Source organism: Molossus molossus, unplaced genomic scaffold (assembly GCF_014108415.1).
Source record: "Molossus molossus isolate mMolMol1 unplaced genomic scaffold, mMolMol1.p scaffold_m16_p_12, whole genome shotgun sequence".
Classification (NCBI taxonomy): Eukaryota; Metazoa; Chordata; class Mammalia; order Chiroptera; family Molossidae; genus Molossus; species Molossus molossus.
In genome coordinates, this window is record NW_023425347.1 from 101,594,987 (window position 1) to 101,619,455 (window position 24,469).

Below are 24,469 nucleotides of genomic sequence, written 5' to 3' on the forward strand. Positions count from 1 at the left end.
ATGGCGGGCTGCGCGGCGCGGGCTCCGCCGGGCTCCGAGGCGCGTCTCAGCTTCGCCACCTTCCTGCTGGGCGCCTCGGTGCTCGCGCTGCCGCTGCTCACGCGCGCCGGCCTGCAGGGCCGCACCGGGCTGGCGCTCTATGTGGCCGGGCTCAACGCGCTGCTGCTGCTGCTCTACCGGCCGCCGCGCTACCAGGTGCGGGCCGGGCGGCCGAGGGCACCTTCCCCGGGCGGGCGCGGGGTGGCAGCGGAGGGCAGCGGGGCTCCTTCCCGCGGCGAGCTCCCCGGCCGCGAGTGCAGGGGGCAGGCTCGGGGGCGTGGGGCCCGGGGCCCTCCACCCGGCGGAGTGGGTGCAGATTTGCAGTTGGTGCTGTTCAGCAGCTGCGGCAGATGCGCGTGGGGTGAGGAGTGAGCGAGCGCGCGAGTTCTTTTATGTAATTGAAGGTGTGGAGACCTACCTACCTGCGGTCAAGGCTGAGGTCAGAGGCCCCGCAGTTACGTGGAGGGGGCTGGGCGCAGAGTCCCGGGCGCCGGGACCAGATTCGCCGCGGGGACTTGGGAGAATCCGCTTCCAAAATTAGGTTCACAGTTTACCCACAGCCCTGAAGAATAATAGCAGCAATAATTCATAACGACAGCTAAAGTTATGTAGCCTTTGCTCTTAAGTGCTTTACATGGGTGATCTTCAAGGCGATTCTAAAAGGTAATTATTATCCCCATTGCGTAGATGGCGAAACCGAGGTCCAGAGAGGTTAAGTAACTTGCCCAAGGCCGCACAGGTGGAGAGAGGTGGGCGCGGGAATTCAACCCAGGCTCGGTACTTGCCTGGGGCCTGCTTGTCCCAGGAAGTAGGGTGTGTATGCTCCGGGAACTTCCCAGTGACTGATCTGCTTTTGAGTCTCTTTTAGATAGCCATCCGAGCTTGCTTTCTGGGTTTCGTGTTCGGCTGCGGGGTGCTGCTGAGTTTTAGCCAGTCTTCTTGGACTCACTTTGGCTGGTAAGAAGTACTTTGGGGACAATGGTTTGAGGCTTGGGTGGGCAGATTGGAGGGTTAGTACTGGTGTTTCATCATCCCTGGCTGAAAACTGTGTAGGGTTCTGTGGAAATGACGTAGCTGTCTTCCACCTAGATTCCTACATCTTAGACTTGGAGAAATTGTGCCCATTGGTTGTTTCTGTTGCCGGCAGAAGCAGGTCTGTCTCCCTGGCACCCTCCCCACAGGTGCCCTCACCTGCAGCTGCTGTGATGTCCTTGCTGATGGGAAGGGGCAAGGCTCTAGCTCGTCCTCACAGGCCTCTTCCATCTCTCATTTCTGTTAGGTCACATCTAGGCATCCCCCATGGCCAGTGTAGAGTTTTTCCCTACACTATGATTTTAGTCCCTTGAGCCTTCTAGTCCCTGACCTGGATATGAACTAGTGGCTTCAAGTAGAAAGCTTCATCTCCTGTTCTCAACACTGAGCTGTGTAACTCTTTGTTGCTGGAATTGTTCAAGTTTTTAAAATTTTTGTATTCGGCATACATTACTACTTTATTTTGCCACTTCCCATGTTCATGTTTTACTGTGTGTAGTGTCATTTTAAAAAGGCTGAAGGGCCCATAATGCCTTCCTAACCTATGTTTGTTTGCCTATAACATGCAAAAGTGTAGTCCCTTTAAAACCCCACTTTCGGCCCTGGCCCGTGTGGCTCAGTTGGTTGGGATTCATCCTGTGCCCTGAAAAGTTGATGATTCAATTCCTGATTCAGATGCCGGGTTGCAGGCTCGATTCCCAGTAGGGGGCCTGCAGGAGGCAATGATCCATGTTCCTGTTTCTCTGTCTCACTAAAACAAAAGAGAAAAAAGTCTTAAAAAAAAAAAAAACAACCCAGCCCTGGCCAGATAGGGTCAGCGGTTGGAGTGTCGGCCCACGGACCAGAGGGACCTGGATTTGGTTCCCACCAAGGGCACGTACCTCGGTTGCAGTTTGTCCCTGGCCCCAGTTGGGGTTGTGTGGGTGGCAACCAGTCAATGTGTCTCTCTCACATCGATGTTTCTCTCTCTCTCTTCTTCCCTTTCTCCCTCCTGCTCTATCTGAAGATAAATACAAAAATGTCCTCCGGTGAGGATTAAAAAACAACAACAAACAACAAATACTTTTCTGCAAACATGAGGGATTAATAGGGTGCCTGAGGTCCACTGTCAGACGGGTGACAACACGACTTCATCACAGAATCTCGGGGACAGTTTCACGGACCCGAATCAGTACTTTGATTTATGGCTATTCCCTTATCCCAACTTACCTCTCTCTCTCTTTTTTCTTTTAATTTCTTCCCAGAAAAGTTCACATTTAACGTTTCTTTTTGTTTTGAATAGGTATATGTGCTCCCTGTCATTGTTCCACTATTCCGAATACTTAGTCACAGCAGTGAACAATCCCAAAAGTCTGTCCTTGGACTCCTTTCTCCTGAATCACAGTCTGGAGTACACCGTAGCTGCTCTTTCTTCTTGGATAGAGTTCACACTTGAAAATATCTTCTGGCCAGGTCAGTGTGCCCTGCACTCCCCTCTGGAGGGGAGGTGGGTGGCTTCCACGTGGGCGTGAGCAGTGATGTGGGTGCACCCCTCAGTCTAATCTCCCCGAGTGATTTCCGCAGCCCTCGAGCCTCGCTAAGCTCTTTATAGAGGACAGGCTGGTGAATCCGCTTCTGGATTGTGAGTCGAGGACATGACCTTTTGTTTTAAGCCCCGTATAGCGTAGTGCACCCTCTGATGTGAAGGTCCTCCCTTTGATAGCTGTAATCCTGACGTTACATTCGGAGGAGAGTTGGATCTGTGACTTGAGAAATTTCATACGAAGATTTTATTAGCAAAAGCCTCTGCACCAGCAACCTACTCTCAAGTTGAACTTTGCACAGCAAATTAAATCAAATGTATGTCGATCCCAGGATTCAGTAAATGGCCAAGGCAGGAGACCCTGGGTCCTTCTCTGTTTCACTTAGCCGTCCTTGTCCCCAAGCAAAGGACAGAAGCGTATGCAGGGGGACATGGACTGAGAGCCCCTCAGCTCCTTGCTCTGGTGCTGTAATTGGGTTGTTGGCGCTTTAAACGGACGAACAACACAACTTAGGGGGATGTGTTTTGCTCACACTTAAATTTTAACATGATGGCAAGTGCTGATCGCCCACCAGCATGTTTCCCGCTGTTCCTGTCTTTGGAAAAATAGATTAATTTTAAGCATCCAAAGGGGGAACTCAACAGTCCCGTGTCTCCACTTCCCACTTGTCACCGTGTGCCCTGCAGAGCTGAAGCAGATCACCTGGCTCAGTGCCACGGGCCTGCTGATGGTGGTCTTCGGAGAGTGTCTGAGGAAAGCGGCCATGTTTACAGCTGGTTCCAACTTCAACCACGTGGTGCAGAACGAAAAATCAGAAACCCACACTCTGGTGACGAGTGGCGTGTATGCCTGGTTCCGGCACCCTTCTTACGTGGGGTGGTTTTACTGGAGTATCGGAACCCAGGTATAGTATCAGATGGGACACTGGTCTCCTTTTAAGTTTTCTTAAAATATTGTTTTATTTGACATATAACTCACCCACCACAAAGTTCGCCAGTTCAAGGTGTACCAGCCATTCAGTGGGTTTCACAGTGTGTTCACAAGGTTGCTGGTCCTCTTTAAATAGGTACCCCTGCTCCTTGTCATGCTTCACGTGATCACTCAATAAAAGTCAAAAGGATCATTTTAGTCCTTAACATTTTTTACCATGTACTTAAAATCTGGGCATCCTTAATTTGTAAGCTTTTGGTAATTCTAGGTGCTGTTACCCCACCTGCCATACCGTTCTCTGCCTCTTTAACTTGGATCTGAAGCACCCCAGAGGGGTGAGGACAGAGACAGAGCTGCCGCCCAAGTGGTACCTTAGCTAATTTTCATTAGAAGCTGCTCTTGATGAGGCCGAGGTCCTGTATTAGGTTTAATGTGACCTACGGAGCTTTGTTCTGTCTCAGGCTGCTAATTGAGCTTTAGTTCTTGACAGTCCTGGGACTTGGCCAGAGAACATGAATAGAACTTAGGAACCTCAGCATCTCTTAGGGAGAACCCAGTCTGGGCCCTCAGACATTCTAGCGCAGTGCATGGTCCGTGGGGACTCTGATGACCCCCAATGGAGCAGTAGGGGCAGGTAGCATTTGTTCTAAAACTTGCATTTCTGAAACGTAAGACTCCTGCATTAACAAGTGCATTCCCTGGGAACAAACCAGTCATAGTTGAATTATGTAATTTGCCTTAAATGCTAGCTGGAGACCTAAGGACCAAAGAGTTTTTCATACTTTTTCGATCATAGATCATTTTACACTGTGACCCAGCACAGGTGTGGAAACGGAGCAACTCTTTCCCGGGACAACACTCGCCCTTACAGTGTGCAAAACACTGTTTTCTACCGCGTTGTCATCTGTAACGTGTTTCTGACGCCCAGACTGCTCGCATGTCTCGGGAACAGGTCACGGCCTGCGATTGGGAAACCCCACTGTAGCACACCGCAAGGCCGCTTGCCTGCAGGCTCTGGGGTCGCTGACCGGGCCAGTCCTGGTTTTAATGCTGACTGGTTGCCCCCCCCCCCCTCCGTCCTCACGAGTTATGTGAGGACACCTCAGGTTAGCTGTGGGCTTGACTGGCTCATTGGTTGTCAAGGGCTGAGCGTGCACTGGGAACGCAGAAGTGCTTGTAGGTAAACAGTGAGGATAAGTTGAGGGCATGTGCCTGGTTCTCTCCGGGAAGGGTCACCCACTTGGGGAAGACACGCGTCCCGGAGGGTCAGTCAGAGTGGGGAGGGGGGCTCAGTGGGTTCCCCAGCAGCACAGGAAGTTCCCCGAGAGCCAGGTGAGCTCTGGCCTGGAAGGACTCTTTGGCGATGGGTCAGTGGGCAAGGCGTTGTCAAAAGTGGGAAAACCACGTGAGTACGGAGGTAAGAGGCAGCCCAAGGGGATCCGGCTGGCGTGGGGCGGGCGCCGGAAGAAGTGGGCTCAGGTGCTGTGCTCCTGCCGAGGTCCAGGGGGGCAGGCAGACCTTGGAGATTAGGGGAGTGGCTGGATGAGGTGCTCAGTCAGGGGGCAGGGTGTCAGGCTCTGGCCCCAGGGTCCAGGGAGCAGGTTCGGCTGCGGAGGGCCAGGCAGGAAGGTGCGGGCTGAGCACCGCAGAGAGCTCTGTGCACTGAATGAATGGGGGTTCACTGGTGGAGGCCGGAGGAAGAGTTGCTCTCACCCCGCCCCAGGGTTGAAACCCAAGAGGTTGCTCTTTCCTCTCCGTGGTTAGCTGGCCTTCGGGTAGGAAGGACAACACAGAAAGTGTGCGAATGTACATGAAAGAAAGCCCGTGCTGAGTGTTGAGGTCTAGTGGACGTCCTGGTGTGGTGTCCCCTAAGGGCACCCTGCCCATGACGCTGAGACCCTAATCATGTGTTGTATTTTGAGTCTCCCGGGCCCGGCAGGAAATCCTCTGTGGGTCTGAGAGAAGCAGATGCCACGGACTCCCCAGTGCCGCCCTCTGACCTGGTCCACCTCGTGTTCCCTGTCAGGTGATGCTGTGCAACCCCGTCTGTGGTGTTGGCTACGCCCTGACCGTGTGGCGATTCTTCCGCGACCGGACAGAAGAGGAGGAGGTCTCCCTGATCCACTTTTTCGGAGAGGAGTACCTGGAGTATAAGAAGCGGGTGCCCACAGGCCTGCCTTTTATAAAAGGGGTCAAGGTGGAGCTATGACCCCCGGGGGCCGCGGAGCCGCGGGGTCACCCGCTCCGCGCTGCCCGGGACAGAACGGCCTCTGGTCGGTCACCGCAGAACGGATTTTCTTAATCGTTTTATATGTCATCGTGCTCTTCGGGACTGTCACTCAAGACCAGATGGTCGGAAGGCCACAGGACCAAAGGACCCCACCCCCACCTTCCCGGTGCAGTCTGTTCCGGGCGGAACCAGGATCGGACGCGGATTACAGATGGGCAAGGAGCAGACACCAGCACCGTCAGTGCGCTCAGCTCGGGGCGCCAGGCCGCCGTCCTGCCAGCCTCCGCGTCCCCTCCCTGGACGAGGGCGTGGACTCGTCCCTCCCAGTGAGGCTGTTCCGCAGGCCGCCGGGCCCGCGGGCACCAGCGCCTCCCGGCGGTGGAAGTACATCGGAAACCCTTCCTTTAAGAAACCTGCGCGCTGCCGGCTTCCACCTCCTGTGCCCTCAGTGCTGAGCCCCCGCTGGTTTCACAGACACGCCCCTTGGGCTCTCCCTGTACGGAACCGCATTTACACGTCTGCATTTTCCGGGACGCGGTGTAAATTCGAAGGGGGCTCCTTGTTCATAGCCCCAACTTGTATTTGGCAGAAAGGAAGCATCGACACCCAGACGACTGGGCGGAGCGGCTTTGTGCTACCAGGGACCCCAGTGGCTTCCCGGGGCTCCTGCCCTTCTCCCCAGTGGGGGCTGTTTTCAGTGACAGGCAGGCCAGAGGGTGTCATCTTTCCTTTCTGGGAGAAATGCTCACTGAATGCCTGCTCTGTGCGAGGCGTTGTGAAACACAGAGACCCCGCTCTCCACTGACTTGGGGTTTCGTTCTTATTCTACCAGAGCGTACAGTTTTGTGTTTCGATTTAAATCTATTAACTATTGAGTCCTGTGTTCCGTTCCCGAAATGTCATCATCCCTAAGGCCATCTCAAACTGTCTTCCAAGGGTTCGAGAGCATGCACAAGTACAGAATTCAAGGCGACACAAGTCTTCAATCAAGCAAATAATCCCAGCTGAGATTTAGTCGTATTTTTGTGTTTCAAGTTCAGGGAGAGTGTATGGCTTGATGAGTCAAACGTGTAAACTGTAGAGACGCTTGTTTAATCCCGGACCAGACAGGGCCGTGGTCCCAGTGCGGGGTCCTTCTGCGCGGCCCTGCGGTGGCGCTGGGGCACAGACTGAAGGCGGCGAGCCCGGCGGAGCGCAGCCTGCCCCACCCACGCCAGCCACGCGGCTTCCGAGGAGCCACCTACCTTTCCGTGCCTAGACCTCCCCATCTGTAGAATGGGGTCAGTACCACCTACCTCACAGGGGTGTTGTGAAGACTTAGAAGGACGACGTCAAACGTTTTTAATACTTAGATGAGAGAGGACATTAACGGGATCCATACTGTGTGAGAGGAACACAAAAACGGACTGGTTCACTGTCCCAGACGCCGGAGATGTGTGTTCACAAGAGCATTTTACCAACTCAAAATAGTATTAATTTCTAGCTTTCATGGCCTAATCAATCTTTTTGTTGTTATATATACCAAAGAGGTGTGCGGGATCGTTGATCGCTGGTGTGAGCACCAGGGAGACCCCAGCGGCGGCCCTCAGGAGGGCCACGCAGTCCGCCTGGCCAGGGCCAGGGCGGGAGCCCTCCCGGGAGGGGTGTCAGCACGCCCTGACTGCGAATCCAGGTTGGACTGGCTCTAAACGTGTTCCCCAGACCACACTTAGCAAAGTCAGCTCCACTTAGTAGGACTGCAGAATAGAGGGGGGCCGGCTGCCACCCCAGCTCTTGGAGGGAAACTGCTGCATTGAGCAGGCTCGGGCCCAGCTTTAAGGACACTTCCCGGGGTCACGAATTGGCCTTTTTAATAGCTGGAGAGCAGCGCATGAGGGCCCTGTGAGTGGGAAGTGTGAGGTGCTGGGTGGGATGCTGTCTCCCTCCATCTGCCAGCCGGCCAGGAGCTTGGGAGGCAGGCTTTGTGTTTGGGCTGGACGGTCTGCTCGGCTCCCCAGAGCAGGGGTGGGGGGCGGTGAGCGCGTTCACACCGCGTTCGTAATCCCAGAAGTCCGCAGCTGCTTAGGGATGAGAGATGAACTATTGAGGGACAGGGTTTGGCGAGTGATTGACTTTCATCTCGTATGAGATCTTCAGATTGTTCTTAACCATATGAATTTAGCCGTGATGCATCCAGGCCAGAGAATCCGGTTAACAGGACCGGCTTCCTGGGTGTTCCCCAAGGCTTTCTGGGTAGAGGCCACGTCTCCAGTTCCCTCCAGTTAGAGACTGTCAGGAGGTTTCTCTTCCCAGGACAGGCTTTAAAGTGCAGGCTCTTAAAGGGAACGCAGGCGCAGCACAGAACAAAGCTGGTCCGAAGCCACGCCAGGGGCACACGCGCAGGGATTCGCAGGAGGGGCGAGCCCGGCAGACGGCGAAAGGCAGCGAGCCCCGTAGCCCGCCTTGGTGTGAGCTGCTTCTGGGGCCGAAAAGTAACCTTGATCAGTCCCTCCCGCCCACGCAGCGCTCTGGGTGATAACGTGACAGGAACCAGTCCTCAGCGAGCGCGTCGTATTACTAGACGAGGCTCGGTGAGGTCTCGGCCACAGCTCATTTTGGTAGCAGTCCCTCGTCACAGGTACAGTAACCCTGTCCCTTCTCTGCACTTTCTTACTGCCTTAGATAGCTGCCATCTCCCACCGATCTTGCTTCTGTAGTGACTTGGCAAGGGTAGGCGACCTGGGCATTACCCGAGTGGTGGGCACGCGCTCTGCCCTGCTGTGAGTGCTGGTACCTTGTCCTGGCCCGGGAGGCCGGCCGCAGAGGCGCCTGCTGTCGGGAAGCCGCCCGTGGCTAGGAGAGTAACTTCATGGAGTAATTATTCTACTCTTCTTTTTACATGCAGAAATGTTTATTTAAGTACTTTAAACTGGATTTTCTTTCCCAGATACTGATATTCTTTCCAAATCTGAAATAAAACTATACTTGATTTCACTCTGAACCACAGTGTGATTGTGTGGGCAGTGGAAACTCGCAGGTCATGTCGCCCGCGGCTGAGCTGGGAGGCCCTGCAGCCTGAGCGCGGAATTCCCACCTGAGCCCTGCCCTGCGGGCTCCCACGCGCGAGGACGGCAGTGCCCCGAGACGAAACGGCAGCTCCGGGGGTGTGGGTGTCCACATGTGACGTTAACGGATTGACATGTGAGCCAGCCCAGCGCAGAGAAGCCATTTGCTGCTCGAACCACTGAATCAAGGTGGATATTTGCGTAAAATGTGACTCCCCGGCATCATTTTAAATGTGAGGTCACGTAGGTTAATTTTCCTTTTTAAAAAGCATAACATGCCCTGGCCAGTTTGGCTCAGCGCTTAGAGCGTTGGTCCGCAAACCAGAGAGGCCCGGGTTTGGTTCTTGCTAAGGGCACGTACCTCGATGACAATTTGTCCCCGCCCTGGTTGGGGGCGTGTGGATGGCAACCAGTAGATGTGTCTCTCTCACATCAATGTTTCTCTCTGTGTCTTCCGCTGTATCTGAAGATGAATGCAAAAATGTCCTCAGGTGAGGATTAAAAAAAAAAAGCATAACATTGCACTTGGAGAAAGGGCTCTGTGTAGCTGGGAAGCTGCTGGAGAAAAGTCGCTGCGGTATCTGCTTTGAGAACCAACAGAAGGTAAGCACAGGGCCAGGCTGGCAGCCCGGAAAGGGGGCGGAGGGTTGTGATGGGGACATCCTGCGGGGCACGGTGCTGCTGGGAGCCCAGCCCTTGCCAGGAGGGAGACACGCCGGGGCATGGGTTTTCTCCCTTTGCTGCGCAGTGCTCAGGTTACTGGGTGGAACCCTCCAGTGGCGCCCGTCAACAGTGGGGCTGCGACTCAGGAGAGACTGGATTCCTTCGAGGACGGAGACTTATTACCTAGGTTCAGAGCACGTCCGCACAGGCCCGCAGGTACCCCTGGCACGGGGCCGTGCACAGGCACCGGGGAGAAGCTGGACCAGTGAGGGGCTTGAGGCTGGGTGCTCCCCTGTTTAACATCCCCGTGGACTGGGACGCGTCCCCTGGCGTCCTGATGAGAAGCAAGACTTAGTGCTGTGTAAACAGGAAAAGCGAAGTGTGGCCCAGGCCAGAGAATCCGGCACCAGGAACGGTGGGAGTTTCTTGGTTCTACTGCTGAGAAGCAACCACCTCCGACCCTTTACAAATATCGGGATGGGAAGGACCTTTTTGTAGGCCCCCGGGCTTGCGGTGACAGGCCCAGTGGCTAAGTGGGGTGCTCCCTCCGTGGGGAGACGTCACCCCCGTTTTTCAGTTTGGGTCTGTGAGGATCTCAGTGGAGGCTCTTCCGTGAGGCTGCTCAGGGTCCGGCTGTTTCCTCTCGGCTCTGAGGTCTTCTCTCTCTTGTCCGTGACCCAGGGTCACTCCTAAAGGAACACCTGAACGTGAGCTGTAGTCTGGGACACTCGCTACCCCGTGTCCCTGTGCCCAGCACTGAAACCCACTCGGGCCCAGGCCTTTGGAACAGGAGGCCTTTCCGGAAGGCACCGGGCGACCACGCCATCAGAGCCAGAACCAGAGGGCCTCCTAAAGGACTATGTCACTTCTGATGACTGTTGTCCAAATATCAGTTCCGGCATCTCAGCAGGAGCATAGAGCTGACACTGCCCTGGAGCCCCAGAGCTAAGCCTGGTGTCTGGCGGGGCCGGGGAGGGGGCATGCCTTGTCACCAAGCACAGCAGCAGACCTCTGGGTCTAACCGCTCTATTGGTTTTTTTGGGTTTTTTTTGGTATGTGCCCCACCAGGAACCGAACCCGGGACTCTCTGGTCCGCAGGCTGACGCTCCAACCACTGAGCCAAACCAGCCAGGGCTACAGCTCTGATCTGCAGCCCCACTCTCTGCCCCTGCCCAGCACATTTCACCGGGAGCCCCGCTGTGCCGGTGTTGTCCCTCTGGCAGTATTTGCAAACCCTGGCTCAGTGCTCTCGGCAGAGGTGCTCACTGGGGTGAATTTGAGCTGCCTGCAGTGAGTGCTGGCAGCTCTCGGTGGGGTCGGGGTGCAGGCAGCCACCACGCATGGACGGTGAGAAAATGTGGGCCACGTCTATCAAAGTCACATCTGTCATCTAGGAGTCACTGGAGTCACCGTCCAGACTACAAACCTCTCCGACTCGTGCTTTACCCGCTAAGGCCATAGAGGGAGGGGACCGAGGGGGGAGGAAAACCCAGGGTCTGTCTTCGTCTCTGGGATGAGCCGTCTGCCCGCCCAGGGTGGAAGCACCTTTACCTGGCCTGGGCCTCGTCGTCCGTGCTGCCCTCACACGTGTCCCGTGGCTGCTCTGACTCTTCGTCCACGGGTGCCTGGAACCTGTGTGGAGGATGCAGACCGGGAACCTGAAGGCACAGAGCCAGCTCTTTGCACAAAAACCAAACTCGAGTGACCACTCCAAGCCTGGGGCTTTGGTCCTCAAGTATCTCTGCGGGCAGGGCTGTGGGAGCGGGTGGCCCTGCTCATGGGGCCCCGTTCCGGTCAGGGAGATGCCAGGTGGGGGAAGGGGCAGCTGGAGGGGAGGGGCAGTGGACATAGGCCGGCTTCAAATCGCGGGCTTGACAGTCTCTGTGGACACTCAAGCCGACCCGACGGCGAGCATCCGTGACTCTGTCCGCAGCCAGAAGACTCCAGGCAGGGGCGGGAGGCGCAAGCCGGTCTAGGTCTTTGGGGAACTGAAAGGTCATGTGGCTGGCGTGTGGGGAGGGGCCGATGCGGGCAGAGGTGGACTGTCAGGCCCGGTGTGATGGGAACTACAGGCTTTGTTTATTTATTTTTAAATACATTTTTATTGATTTTTTGGAGAGAGAGATAGAAAGGTTGATGAGAGAGAAACATCTATTGGCTGTCTCCTGCACGCCCTCTGCTGGGGATCGAGCCCATGCCCCGGGCATGTGCCCCGACCAGCAATCAAACCAGTGACCTCTTGGTGCAGGGTTGACACTCAGCCACTGAGCCGCGCCGGCCGGGCGGGAAGCATAGGCTTTAGAAAGATCACTCGTGCCCGGGCTGGTCTGGCTCAGCAGTTAGAGCCTCAGCCTGGGGACCAAAGAGTCTCAGGTTTGATTCCGGACAAGGGCACGTACCTTGGTTGTGGTTCAGTCCCTGGCCCTGGTCGGGGTTGTGCGGGAGGCAACCAGTCGATGTGTCTCTCTCATCGATGTTTCTCTCTCTCTCCCCCTCCCACTCTATCTGACAATAAATAGAAAAATATCCTCGGGTGAGAATTACAAAAACGGCGCTGGCTGTGTGACAGCTTCCCTCCTCACCCCAAACCTTTAGGAGCTTGGCTGCAGCCTGAGTTCCCTCCCCTTTGCTGTCCTGCCCTGAGACACTACCTCCTGGCAGCCGCTCTGCCCACGAGTGGCCCTCTGCTGGCAGGCAGGAGCGGCTCCCGAGAACCAGTGTGCACGGACGCAGCGCACCAGAAGGGAAAGTGTGCGAACGCCACAGTGTGGCTTGGCGCACACTCACAGTGTGAACAAGCTGGGTAGACAGCACCCAGAACATCACCTCCACCCAGATACCCCCGCTTCCCGCCCCAGAAGAGTCGCCATCTCAACTGTCCACGGTAGAGGCTGGTTCTGCCTGGTTCTGAGGTTTTATCGATGGAATCACACAGTATCTGGAATAAACTAACTACTTTGAATGTCAGCTTAGGAGGAAACACTGCAGCTCGTCCTGGGTGGGCAGGGATTCGATCACAATGGTACAAAAGGTACGATGAGTTTAACCTCAAATCGTCACCAGGTGACTTGGTGGTTCTGGACTAGCACGGAGATTGCACACGTACACTCTGATTTTCCTTCCTCTCCAAACTCACTACAACTCTCATAAAGGGACCAAAACAACAAGAGGGAGAAAGAGAAAGTGTCCAGGTTGAGAGCAGGAACGGGTACCACCACGGCTTTGGAAGCTGGAGAGCATGCAGACCGTGGGAACTAACTGAGTGGACTTGAGACACCTGCATTCAGAGTGCACAGCAGGCCACGCTGAGGCCCCACCTTTCACACTACAGACTGCTCAGGGGGCCCCAGAATGGGCAGCAACAGGGTGGACGGTGATGGCCAAGATCCCCACACCAAGCAGCCGCCCACAGGCGTCTGAAGGATTAGTCTCTGAGAAGGTACAGCCCTCAGATGGGAACGACAGAGACCAGGGTGAACACAGGAGCTCCAGACAGTGACCTTCCAGGAAGGAACTGGGAAGAGACCTAAAACTGACCTTGGTGCCTTCAAGAAAACAAAGCAACACAAAACCCTGGCCACCCGGAGCCCCAGAGTGAAGCACCACCCGTGTGCTCAGAGCTTCTGGTCTGCCCCCCATCCTGACATGAGCAGACCCTCAAAGATGTCCTGACCTCTGAGAAAAGACTTTAACATGGAAGAGAGAAACCCAAACAAACAACAGGTAACTTGGAGGAAACTTAACAAACAACAAAACAAAAAGTAAACCCATACCTATCGGCCTCAGAGAGGTAAGAGACCGTGTCTATGAAACAACAGAATGCTGTGTAAAATGAACAGTCAGGCCCTGGCTGGTTTGGCTCAGCGTTAGAGCGTCAGCCTGTGAACCAGAGGGTCCCGGGTTCAGTTCCCACTAAGGGCACGTACCTCGGTTGCAGTTTGTACCCGGCCCCGGTTGGGGTTGTGTGGGTGACAGCCACTTAATATGTCTCTCTCTCACATCGATGTTTCTCTCCCTCCTGCTCTATCTGAAGATAAATGCAAAAATGTCCTCCAGTGAGGATAAAAAAAAAAAAGAATAGTCAGGTAAGAGCTCTAGGAATTTTTTTTTTTTTCAGAAATGAAGAACTAAATGACCAGTTGGAAGATAAGTGAGGAAATCTCCAGAAAGTACAGCAAAAAGAAATGGAAAATGGTACCAAAAAGGGAAGGTAGATCAGAGGGCTGATATCCGAGAGTGAGAATTCCAGAAAGAAAACGTGGAGAAATCAATTAACAAGTCCAAAAGGAAATACGCCCAAACTGAAGGACATGAATTTCCAGGTTGAAAGAACTCATCAGTACTCAACCTAGTGGATGGGAATCGGCCCTCATCAATGTGAAATTTCAGAACCTTGGAAGCAGAGAAGGTTCCACAGCTCCTAAGGAGAATCAGTAGGTCACATTATTACAAGGATTAGGAATCAGAATGCCTTCAAAATTCTCAAAGACAGCCTTGAAAGTTAGAGGACAACAGAGTAATGCCTTCAAGGGAGAGTCCTCTCCAGTCTAGAATTTCAATCTAGAATTCGATACCCAGCAAAACTATCCGTCAAGTGTGAAGGCAAACTAGACATTTTAGACTTGTGCTGTCCAAAACATATACCTTCTGTGCCCCCTTTTTCAAGGAGCCACTGGGTATGGGCTCCATCTAAGCATGAAACGGGCAAATGGGATATAGGAAACAGGAGATCGGACAGGAATGAGGCAAATGGAGTCCCCTGGAGGGTGACGGAGGGAGAGCCCAAGCTGACCTCTGTGCACCAGATGTAGAACAACCGGCCTATGTTGGGCCTGAGTGACTTAAGAGATGGGCACATTGAGGACCTGCTACCAAGATCCCTCTGCAACTGTAACACCTTTTAAAGCCCACGTATGGTGCTGAGAGCGTGGTGCAAGTTCTTATCTAGATTTGACCATGCACAGAGGAAGTTCTGCCCTCTCCTCCATGTTCTGCTGCCTGGTTTGGCTGAAGACCTCCATGACACCCCCAAGAAGTGTCTTCTGCTTTGACCAACTCCTGAGGGCTAGAGGTGGGCGACTGTGGGCCTAGGAGCAGAAGCTCAGAGTAGCCCCTCATTCTGTGTCTTTGCACATGTCCAGCACCTGGTTCACCCAGGTGCCCCAATTACACCCTCATGACTTGGCCCACTGACTTCTGAAAGGGGCTATTGCCAGTGTGCAGCGGCTTTCCACGCCCATTCTGAAGTGTCTTGGCTCCCCTGGGGACACCCCCTGGTCTCACCTGGGCTCCAGCCGCTCCTTCACCTTGGCGATTGAGCGGATGTAGGGTGTGATCTGCTTGGTGATGGTGGTCAGGTAGGCATTCTCCTGCTTCAGCTGGAGAAGGTCATAGAGCTGGGCTGTGGGGGCCAAGGCCAGAGCGTTGGGTCTTATTGGTTTTAGATTCTTATTCTCCAGCCTCACATCATAGAAATATCCCAACCACTTCCATAGGTATCTCTTTGATTAAAAAGTGAGGTAAGACATGTGAGGGCATTCTACTCACTGAATCGTGACCTCAGATGCATCGTTTTGGGGCCAGTTAGCAGCTGAGGCAAAGTCAAGGGCAAAGGGGAAGAGCATGGGGATGTTTGTGTCTGGTTAGTGGTACTGCCTTCCTGCCCCTACTGGCACGTGGGTTAGCTCCAGGACAGGTGTGCACCCAGCATGGCTGCCTGAGACCTTCATAAATCTCCTGCTCGTTGGCCACCCGCTGGTAGGATTCCGCCCACATCTGAAAGAGAAAGTCAGTTGGACACCGAATGTGGGGTGAGTTGGAATTTCTATTGGTGGCATTTTTATCCTCTAGCTACTTGGAGCCATGTGGCACCCCAGCCAGTTCGTGTGGTTCCAGGCGGCAAAGGCCCAGGTTCCAGAGCCTGCCACACCGGGTCTCATGGGGCACCGCCAATGTCCTCTTTCTTCCCTTCCCGTGTTGGGGTAGCCATGTGTATGCTGACAGGTGGGCTGTAGGGGAGTTAGGTCCTTGGAAGGGGCTACCTCCTGGAAGACTGCTCTCATGCCCTCCACGGAAGCATACTCCGAGTTGATCTGTGCGTCCACCTGCTGGGACTTGTGCAGAATGTCTCCCATGATCTCAGCCTTGATGAGCGAGTGGTGTTTGGTTAGGTCCCGGTGCAGCTCCTGGACCTGGTCCTTCAGGCTCTGCATCTCCGCCTGCAGGACCTGTGCGAGAGACCAGGCCTGTGGTTCCCGCGCATGTCCCTGGCAGAGCCTCAGGGCAGCGCTGGCCAGGGTGTCCAGGACTAGACGTGGCCACCGGGCCTTGGTGCGAAAGGGGCGAGGCCCTCCGCAGCCCGCAGGGCCCCGCGGCCCCCTCACCCGGTAGGAGTCCTCATAGCGGCGGCAGTGCTCCACGAAGGGCGTGTCCTCGCCCTCTGCCAGCAGCACCTTGGTGCTGATGGACCGATGCAGCGTGGGCCTTTGGACCGGTGACCCCAACATCTTCCCTACTGGGGAAGGGCAGCTGGGCACCACCAGCACCTTGGGGCCTGGGACCCCTGCTAACCTGGGGACAAAACCAGTGTGGAAGCAGATGGGGTGTGGGGGTGGGGCGGCCTTCCCCTCCCCCAGCTTCCCAGTGCCTCTCAGCCTCCTCACCCCAGACTGCACCCCAGAACCACCCTGGGAGCTCCCGAAGACTGGTGGAAGACCACAATGAAGACCAATGGCATCAACAGGGCACTTTTTCCCCCTCACCCGAGGGCATTTTTCCTTTTTTGTTGTTCAGATAGAGTGGGAGGGGGAGAGAGAGAGAAACATCGATGTGAAAGGGAGACATCGAGTGGCTGCCACCCACACAACCCAACCAGGGTCGGGGACAAACTGCAACCGAGGTACGTGCCCTTAGCGGGAACCGAACCTGGGTCTCTCCGGACCACAGGCCGATGCTCCAACCGCTGAGCCAAACTGGCCAGGGCGTCAACAGGGTATTTTTTAAACCCTCCAGGGTGATGTCAATGGTAGGGAAGAGCCTGCAAGGAGGAGGTCAGGGCTAGTGCTGAGTAAATGCTATGAGCGCTCACACACAGGCCCCGCCCCCATGCACTGCTCCTAACTCCTTCCGGGACTCAGGCTCAGGGTGTCAGGCTCCGCCCTAAATTGCCCCATCCATTCGGTGCCCAGGCACCCCGGCCGGGAGCCAGGCTGCAATATGGCTGGGGGGAGTCCCGGTCCTCCCCTGACCAGGCTCAGCTTGGGATCCGGGCGCCCCTGCAGGTTGCTTCCCAGATGGCACCCTCATTCTCCGCTGGCGCGGCAGGCAGGCACGGGGCGCAGCGAGCTGGGAAGGGCAGCGCTCAGCCTGTCGGGCCTCTGGGGCGCCGCACCCAGATGGGGACCTTGTTGCTCACGTGCTGGTGCCGCCTCCAGCACCCGCCGCCCGGCGCGGCCCCTGCGGCAGCAGCAGCGGCTCCAGGCAGCGCGCGAACTCCGCCCGGTGGTCGCTGACGATCTGGACGGGGAGACAGGTCGTGAGCCCCAGGACCCGCGGCCCCAGCCCGGCCCAGGCTCACCGGGGCCCGCGCACCTTGCTGCTCTGTGCCGGCCGGAGGCGATGCGGCCGCGTGGCGATGCTCTGCAGCCTCTCCATCAGCTCCTGCGAGGTGGGGGGTGGGGAGGCGCTGCTCACGCTGCGTGTTTAGCGGGTGGGATGCTAGCCATGGGGAGGCCTCAAGGGCAAGTCTGTCCTTGGCATTTCCAACTCTTCCCTGAGCCTGGCTGGGAACCCACTCATCACCCTGCCCCAAAACCCACAGGAAAGGACTCCTGTAGACACTGCACTTGGGGGAGTCGTGGCTTATGCTCCCTTCCAGGCTTTGCTCTCCCTTTAAAGAGGGCTAACTGGTGCCCGGTGGGTGTGGCCTTGTGGATTGCACCTCCTCCCGTGGATTGCACCTCCTCCCATGGACTGAGGGTCCCAATTCCGGTCAGGGCACATGCCCCGGTTGTGGACTTGATCCCCAGCAGGGGGCATGCAGGAGGTAGCCAATCAATGTATCTCTCTCACATTGATGTTTCTCTCTCTCCCCCTTCCTCTCTCTCTAAAAAATCAATAAAAACATTTTAAAAATAAGTAAAAGTGGCTAACCCGCATGTAGATAATGGTGCGTGGGAGAAGGTAAGCTCAGAGAACCCCTGGTCCAGCCTCCAGCTGACAGGCTGACAAACCCTGACATGGCAGTCTCCGGTGCGCATGCGCTGGGTGGGCTCCCAGTGGGGGAGGGGAGATGCCACAGGAGCAGGGGGAGGTGGACTCACGTAGCCCAGGTCCAGGAACTCAGCCTTGTTGGCCAGGCTGAGGAAGGAGGAGCAGATGACCAGATGAACCTGCAGGGGAGACACTGCTCAGTCCTGGCCTTGGAGGGGGCCTCTGTGCAGGGGTGCCCAGCCCCGCACCCCCAGATCCCTTTACCTGCAGGGTGGGCAGCAGAGTGGCCAAGTGGGAGAGCTGCTCCTTGAAGGCCTTGTCCTTCTCTTCATACTGGCTGGGGGAGGGGCAGGCAGCCTCATCTTCAAGGGGAGGGCTCCCTACTCACAAGGGGCCAGCACCCCACCAGCTTTGTGCCACCCTCCCTCTGCCCTGCACCACCTGCCCTCTTCACTGGGCGGATACCTGGATGTTTCGCTCCCCAGGGCGGGGCAAGGCCTGCCCAGGCCGGGCTGTGAGCCAGGTGTATGGAGGCCAAGGGGCAGCGGGGAGACCCCAGACCACTCACCTCTGCACCGCCTGCAGCAGCAACTCTTTTCTTTCTGCCAGTTTGTCCTGGGAGGGACAGGCTGCTGCTGGCTGGGCATACCAGCCCTGCCACCTCCCAGCACTCTCCACCCCCTGGGCCGGAGCCACACACTCCAGGCTGGCCCTCTCCAACCTGCCAGCCCCACCACTGAGCCAGAGGCCCTCCGGTGGCATCCCACTGCCTGAGAGCCCCAGGGCCCTCACCTTAAATGGCACCTGCTGGGGGAAACTCTCCCTGACCATCCCCCACCAGCTGTCCTGGCAGCTGTATGAACTCCTGGAGAGCAGCTCAATGCCTGCTGCCCTGCTACCCTGGGAACTCCACAAAAGCTCCGGGGGTCGCCCGATGTCGTGGGCACCGGGGTCATGGCTGATGAGGATGCTCAACCAGTGGCTGTCGGTCCTCCCTACCCCGCACCTGCATGCTGCCGAACAGGGAGTGGATGGCGGCCTCCTCCTCCGCCGCGCTGCGCCGCACCTCCTCCACCATTGCTTGCAGCAGCGCGATGGCCTCCCGCGTGGCCGTCTGTAGGGCCTTCACGGCCTGGGGACAGACGGCTCAGCCTCGTGCGCGCGCGCGTCCCCAGCCGGGTCCGGCCAGCGCACAGGGCACCCCGCGCTCACCAGCACCGCCTGCTCCAGCCGCTCACAGCCCTGCACGTAGGCCGACTCCAGGTCCACGCAGTGGGCTCGGCTCTCCCTGCGGGGACGCCGCGGGTGAGCCCGGCTCAGAGCCCCGCTCCTCCCGGTGCCCTCGCCTCCCGCTCCCTCTACCCACCCCTGCATGTCCCGGAAGCAGCGAATGCACAGCAGCGACTTCTTATCGGTGGAGAACATGATGTAGGGCTCGGCGTGCAGCGCTGCGGAACGGCCGGCGGTGAGGGCGGGGCAGTGCCCGCCCTGTGCCCTCTCTCGCCGCGTCCCCTCCCACGCCGCACTCACTGCACTTTTGGAGCACGTCGCGGCTGCGCTGGCCCAGGGCCACGATGTCGTGGCGCGCGAACATGCGTGCCCGGTGCGTCTCGTCGCGGCAGCGCGCGCACAGCGGCTGCCCGCACGTGTTGCAGAAGTACGTGGTCTCAGCGTCCTGCGGGCCCAGCTCAGTCTCAGCCCGCCCACCGGCCGGGAGCCTGAGCCAGACCACCGCCCAGGCGGACGGCAGTCCCTGCGCGTCACCGAGCGTGCCAGGCCCCGCCTGGGGCAGGCGCTCCTCCCAGTGCAGCCCTTTGGTGTAACCCCGACAACGCTCTAATACACCCACTTTACAGATGAGAACCCTCGAAGAGGCGGTTACATGGAGTTGGGGGGTGGGGAGGGCAGAAACCACATTTGCAAAACGTTTTACCTACAACAAAAATTGTGTGTGTGTGTGTGTAAACATTTCGAGCCCTGCCTTGGAGGCCAAGTTTGGCTGGGAGGGGAAAGGGAGTGAGGTTCCCCTCCCCAGGCCAAACCCAGGGCTGACAGTGCCCGGCATGGGCTGCAGCCATGGCACTGACCGAAACAAAAGTGTTCTCCTTGGCATTCAAGGCCATTTCCTCCCCTGCTCTCTGGCTGGTCCTCTCTGTGCTACTGGGTCACACATGTCCTAGCACTTGCCCTGCAGCCCCCTCCCAGCTCCTGTAGGGCCATCCTCCCGGAATCAGACCTACCCATCCAGCCTCCACAGGGCAGTCTCATGTGCCCTTCAGAGCCTGGCCTGAAGCCTGCCGCAGCTCCTTGGTTTATTTATTCATTTTTTTCCTAAGACTTAGGGGCAGGGTCCCTCTTCCCCAATAGCACACTGTCCTCACTTCCCTTGGGGCTGTGGGAAGCTGCCCCCCGCTGCCCAGGTCGCAGTGAGCCTCAGGGGCTGGCCCAGCCCTGGGCACTGAACCTTGCTTCCTATGCCAGGTTCAACTCCACTCTGAGTTGGGGACAAGTAAGCTCCTCCCACACTGACTGGCTTTGACCTATGCCACTGTCTGACACTCAAGTCACTCATTCTGAACCTTAATCTCCCCACCTGTGAAACGGGGTCCACACTTGGGATCCAGGGTGACTTAGGGAGACGTTGGAGGAGCCCCTGATGGTAATCCTCTGAGGACATGTTGGCTACACTGCCAATATCGGCACCCTGGCCTCCCCCCAGGTGCTCCTGCCTGCTCGCTGCACTCCAGGTCACAGTTGGCGCAGCACACCACCTCCAGGCCGTCCCTGGAGTTGTCCACGAGGAACTGCAGCAGCCGGTCCGCCGGAGGGAGCCCGCTGGGGCCTTTCACCACCGTCTGGTGTCTGAGGAGAAGCTGCAGCCAAGATCAAGATGCCCCTTCCCCCCGGTTCCCTACGGGTTCCCACCGCCACCTTCCAGTCTGGAACTAAAAATAAGGTGGGAGGTGGGGTGCGGCAGGCTGGCGTCTGCTATAAATATCTCAGCCATTGCTCACTCTGACCCAGTCCTGGGCAAATCCTGGGAGATCAGGGGGCTGTGGAACTGGGGTGACAAGGCAGAAGCCTGCCCTCCAGCCCCTCTCATTACATTGGGGACATTTACAGCCACACCCTGGGAACCTGAGCCAGCATCACCTGGTTAGGTTGACCTAAGATTTCAGGGACATTTACAGCCACACCCTAAGAACTTGAGCCAGCATCACCTGGTTAGGTTGACCTAAGATTTCAGGGACCCCAAGTGAATTACTGGGAGTCTTGACGCTGTGCTGAGACAGGGTACTCTAGCAGCATTAAGTCCTGACATGACATGCGTTCTACCCCTCCCTTGCCCCCTGACTTTCTGTGGGAGCCCTGGGCCAGGAACCCCTGGCCTCCGTGAATCTGACCTGCAGAATGGGCGGGAGCCGTGATTCTCCCGCGGAGAGGTTCGGCCTGCGTGAGGCCTTTCCCAGTCTCTTCTGGGAGTCAGAGCCTTGCGCACCCCGCGCCCAGAGCCCGGGTCTCTGCTGGGAGTCAGAGCCTTGCCCACCCCGCGCCCAGGGCCCGGGTCTCTGCTGGGAGTCAGAGCCGTGCCCACCGTGCGCCCAGGACCCGGGTCTCTGCTGGGAGTCAGAGCCGTGCGCACCCCGCGCCCAGGGCCCGGGTCTCTGCTGGGAGTCAGAGCCTTGCGCACCCCGCGCCCGGAGCCCGGGTCTCTGCTGGGAGTCAGAGCCATGCGCACCCCGCGCCCAGAGCCCGGGTCTCTGCTGGGAGTCAGAGCCGTGCGCACCCCGCGCCCAGGGCCCGGGTCTCTGCTGGGAGTCAGAGCCTTGCCCACCGTGCGCCCAGGGCCCGGGTCTCTGCTGGGAGTCAGAGCCTTGCCCACCGTGCGCCCAGGGCCCGGGTCTCTGCTCGGAGTCAGAGCCTTGCGCACCCCGCGCCCAGGCCCGGGTCTCTGCTGGGAGTCAGAGCCTTGCCCACCGTGCGCCCAGGGCCCCGCCGGCCGAGCCAGCCTCCCCTCCTGGGGAGGGGTGTGTGGGAGCTCGGGGCACTCACTGGCACAGCGGGCAGGCGAGGCGGCCGTCGGCGAGGCGGCCGCGCAGGCAGCCAGCGCAGAAGTAGTGGAAGCAGTCCAGCAGGCACGGGCGCTCGTACTGCGCGTGGCACAGCGGGCACACGAGCGGGTGTCCGCTCGCAGTGTCCAGGACGCCTGGACCCTCCGGGGGCGCGAAGATCGCTCCCGACATCTGCTGGGATAGCGCAGGACGGCGGAGGGCGTCCAGCGGTCACGGAACCGGGAGCAGCAAGGGCCCGGGGCTTGACCTTGGAGCGCAGGGCACAGGGAGAATGGGCAGGGAGGCAGGGAAGGGCCCGTCTGGTGCCCGCGCTCCCAGCCTCTCCCGCACCCCCGCGGTGGCCCTGGAAGGTCAGGCCGCTGGACCAGCAACGCTTCCTACCCAACGACCAGCCTCCCCTCTCCCACCAACCCTCACTCCCACCCCAGGAATTCCCCGCCCGGCGTCCTCTGAGTGACCTGCAGGCGACACCCCTTCCGTGCTGGGCCGCACCTCTGCTTGGGCGCGGTGCCCCCTTCCACGTACCCCAGGCGAAAGCCCGGAAGGCCGTTCTGCCCGCGGGGTCCAGCCACAGCCACTCCAGCCCCAGTACGGGAGGAGGGGCGGGGGGACACCGCGGCTGTAAAGGATGGCTCCGTACGAGGGTTCGAGGCTCGGAGAAGACTGGGCCTGGGAAGGCAGAACCCGGAGTACGCAGCCGCAGGAGCGCAGGGGCCTGTACCTCCCAGACTTAAGCCTGGACAGGAGTGGGTCCGCGCGGCCCCATTTCCAACGCGGCCAATTGGAGGCGACAGAAAGCAGCGGATGCCCCTCCACAGACACCCTTTCACTGGCGTGAGAGGGCTTGGAATCCAGGGCCTGTCTTTGGCTAGTTGGGGACTCTTGGCCAAGTTATTGACCTCCCAGGGCCTCGGAGCTTGGGTAAAGGGGGGCAGGTCTCCCAGTGATGGGATGAGACTTTTCTGAAGTGAAATGCGCATATTAGGCTTCCAAATAAGTAGGCCCCACCACCATCACCAGGGAAGTTCCCAAGATGGGTGAGATTGGGCAGGAGGGTGGGGGAAAGGCTCCAGGCCTTTCCTGCAGGGTCCCCTCTGCCATTCTAGGCCTGGTGAGCGCTTGTTTATCCCAGTATGATTTTCTCTAGAGTGACCCTCATCCCTAGGTTATTATCTACCTTCTTTGCACACTGAGCTTTGGGAAAACAGCCCCTGTCTTTGCCCTTCTTGAAAGCAAAGAGTGAAGAAGCCTAGAGCCTGACCCACAGAATGTGCTCAATAAAGTCTTACTAATCAGAAAAAAAAACTAGGAGATAATATTCAAGCTGGGTTTTGAAGGATGTATAGGAGTTTGCCAGGGGGAAAGAAAATAAGTGAATTCTAGGCAGAAACTACCTGTTCTTTTAAGGGTCCTCCCTAGCCTTGGTTCCATTTGTGTTCCGAGTCATGATGACAATACTAACAATGACTAATGTTTATGGGCCAAAGCAGTATTCAAAATTCTTTTACTTGTTAATCGAGACAACAACCCAAGGGAGGTAGAAAATGCTACCCTTGTAAGTGGTAGAGCTGCTGTACAAAACCAGGCTGGTGCTTTATCAATGGATGATGCGTTAGTTTCCCTGTGGAAGGGCAGTAGGAGGTGGATGATTGCTCCTGATACTCAGGCTTATTTAATCCATCCGTTCCTACCTTTCTCTGTTTGGACAGTATTTATTCAGCATCTGTCAGGGCCATACACATAGAAGGAAACACAGCAGCCAAGGCTAACCAAGTGCACAAATAAACAAGTATAATGGCAGACTGTGTTACACGCTCCAAAGAAAATAATCAGAATGATGTGATGGGGGTAGGGGCGGAGCTGGGGGCACACTGGACACTCACGGGCAGAGAGGGTGAGGCCCTGGATGAGGAAGATGAGGAGAAATCAGACATAATAAATTCCAGGGAGAGTTCAGAGCAGAGGGAGCAACAAGTACGAGGTGCCGGGAGCTGGAATAAATTTATAGGAAAGGAGAGACCAATGTGGTTGGAGATGAAGGGACTCAGGGGGGGATGGGGCTGAGAGTGAGGGTGTAGGATGTGGGGAGGGGCCAGTGGGCCAGTGGGGGTGAGGCTGGTCTACCTGACACTCTGGACTAGAGATGTTGGGAGGCTGCTGAATGTATGAGTCAGGGGTCGAGGGAGGGGTCCAGGCTGCACGCAGACTTGGGGAGTTGTATTTAGAGGCCTGAGCCCGGGTCCTGCCAAAGGTCAAGTGCAGAGGGAGATGAGAGGAGCTCCCTGCCCTGCCCCCGTTTTGGTCCAGGAAGAAGGAGGGCACCAAGGCCGGGGCAGGGACCTGTGGTATCAGATGCTAAGAGCAATGCGAAGAGGAGGATGGGACCTGAATCGGATGACAGGGACCTGAACAGAGTGGTCCAGGTGGCGGGTGGGTGAAAGCCCAACCAGAGTGGGGTCCACAGAAAATGGGAGAGAGATTGCAGACAGCACATGGAGGCAACTCCTCTAGGAAAACTGTAAAGACACTGTCTGTTCAGGCTGCTAGGACAAAATGACCACAGCAATGTGTTTGTCACCGTTCTGGAGTCTGGGCCGTCCAAGATCAGTGTGCTGGCAGATGTGGTTCCGGAGAAGAAGCTCTTCCTGGCTTGGAGCCAGCAGGCGGCCTTCTAGCGCCATCCTCACGTGGTGGAGAGATCTTGTGTCTACTTCATAAGGGCAC

General features: G+C 57.2%; 2 protein-coding genes across 2 annotated transcripts; one reads left to right on the forward strand and one right to left on the reverse strand.

The window, feature by feature from the left end:
• ICMT (isoprenylcysteine carboxyl methyltransferase) lies at positions 1-8,814 on the forward strand. Its single transcript, XM_036256928.1, has 5 exons — positions 1-195; positions 908-996; positions 2,354-2,523; positions 3,281-3,498; positions 5,551-8,814. Exons 1-5 carry the CDS (start codon positions 1-3, stop codon positions 5,731-5,733), a joined length of 855 nt encoding a protein of 284 aa, XP_036112821.1. The 3' UTR covers positions 5,734-8,814.
• A 739-nt stretch (positions 8,815-9,553) lies between these two features.
• Positions 9,554-21,940, reverse strand: RNF207 (ring finger protein 207). Its single transcript, XM_036255963.1, is given in 19 exon segments — positions 9,554-10,057; positions 10,059-10,134; positions 10,137-10,150; positions 11,013-11,093; positions 14,745-14,862; positions 15,185-15,236; positions 15,503-15,688; positions 15,845-16,031; positions 16,876-16,976; positions 17,052-17,120; positions 17,783-17,851; positions 17,937-18,009; positions 18,241-18,287; positions 18,679-18,804; positions 18,885-18,960; positions 19,039-19,120; positions 19,203-19,347; positions 20,402-20,534; positions 21,726-21,940. Coding segments are annotated over 19 exon segments (1,893 nt in total). The 5' UTR covers positions 21,917-21,940; the 3' UTR covers positions 9,554-9,990.
• Positions 21,941-24,469: the final 2,529 nt, after the last annotated feature.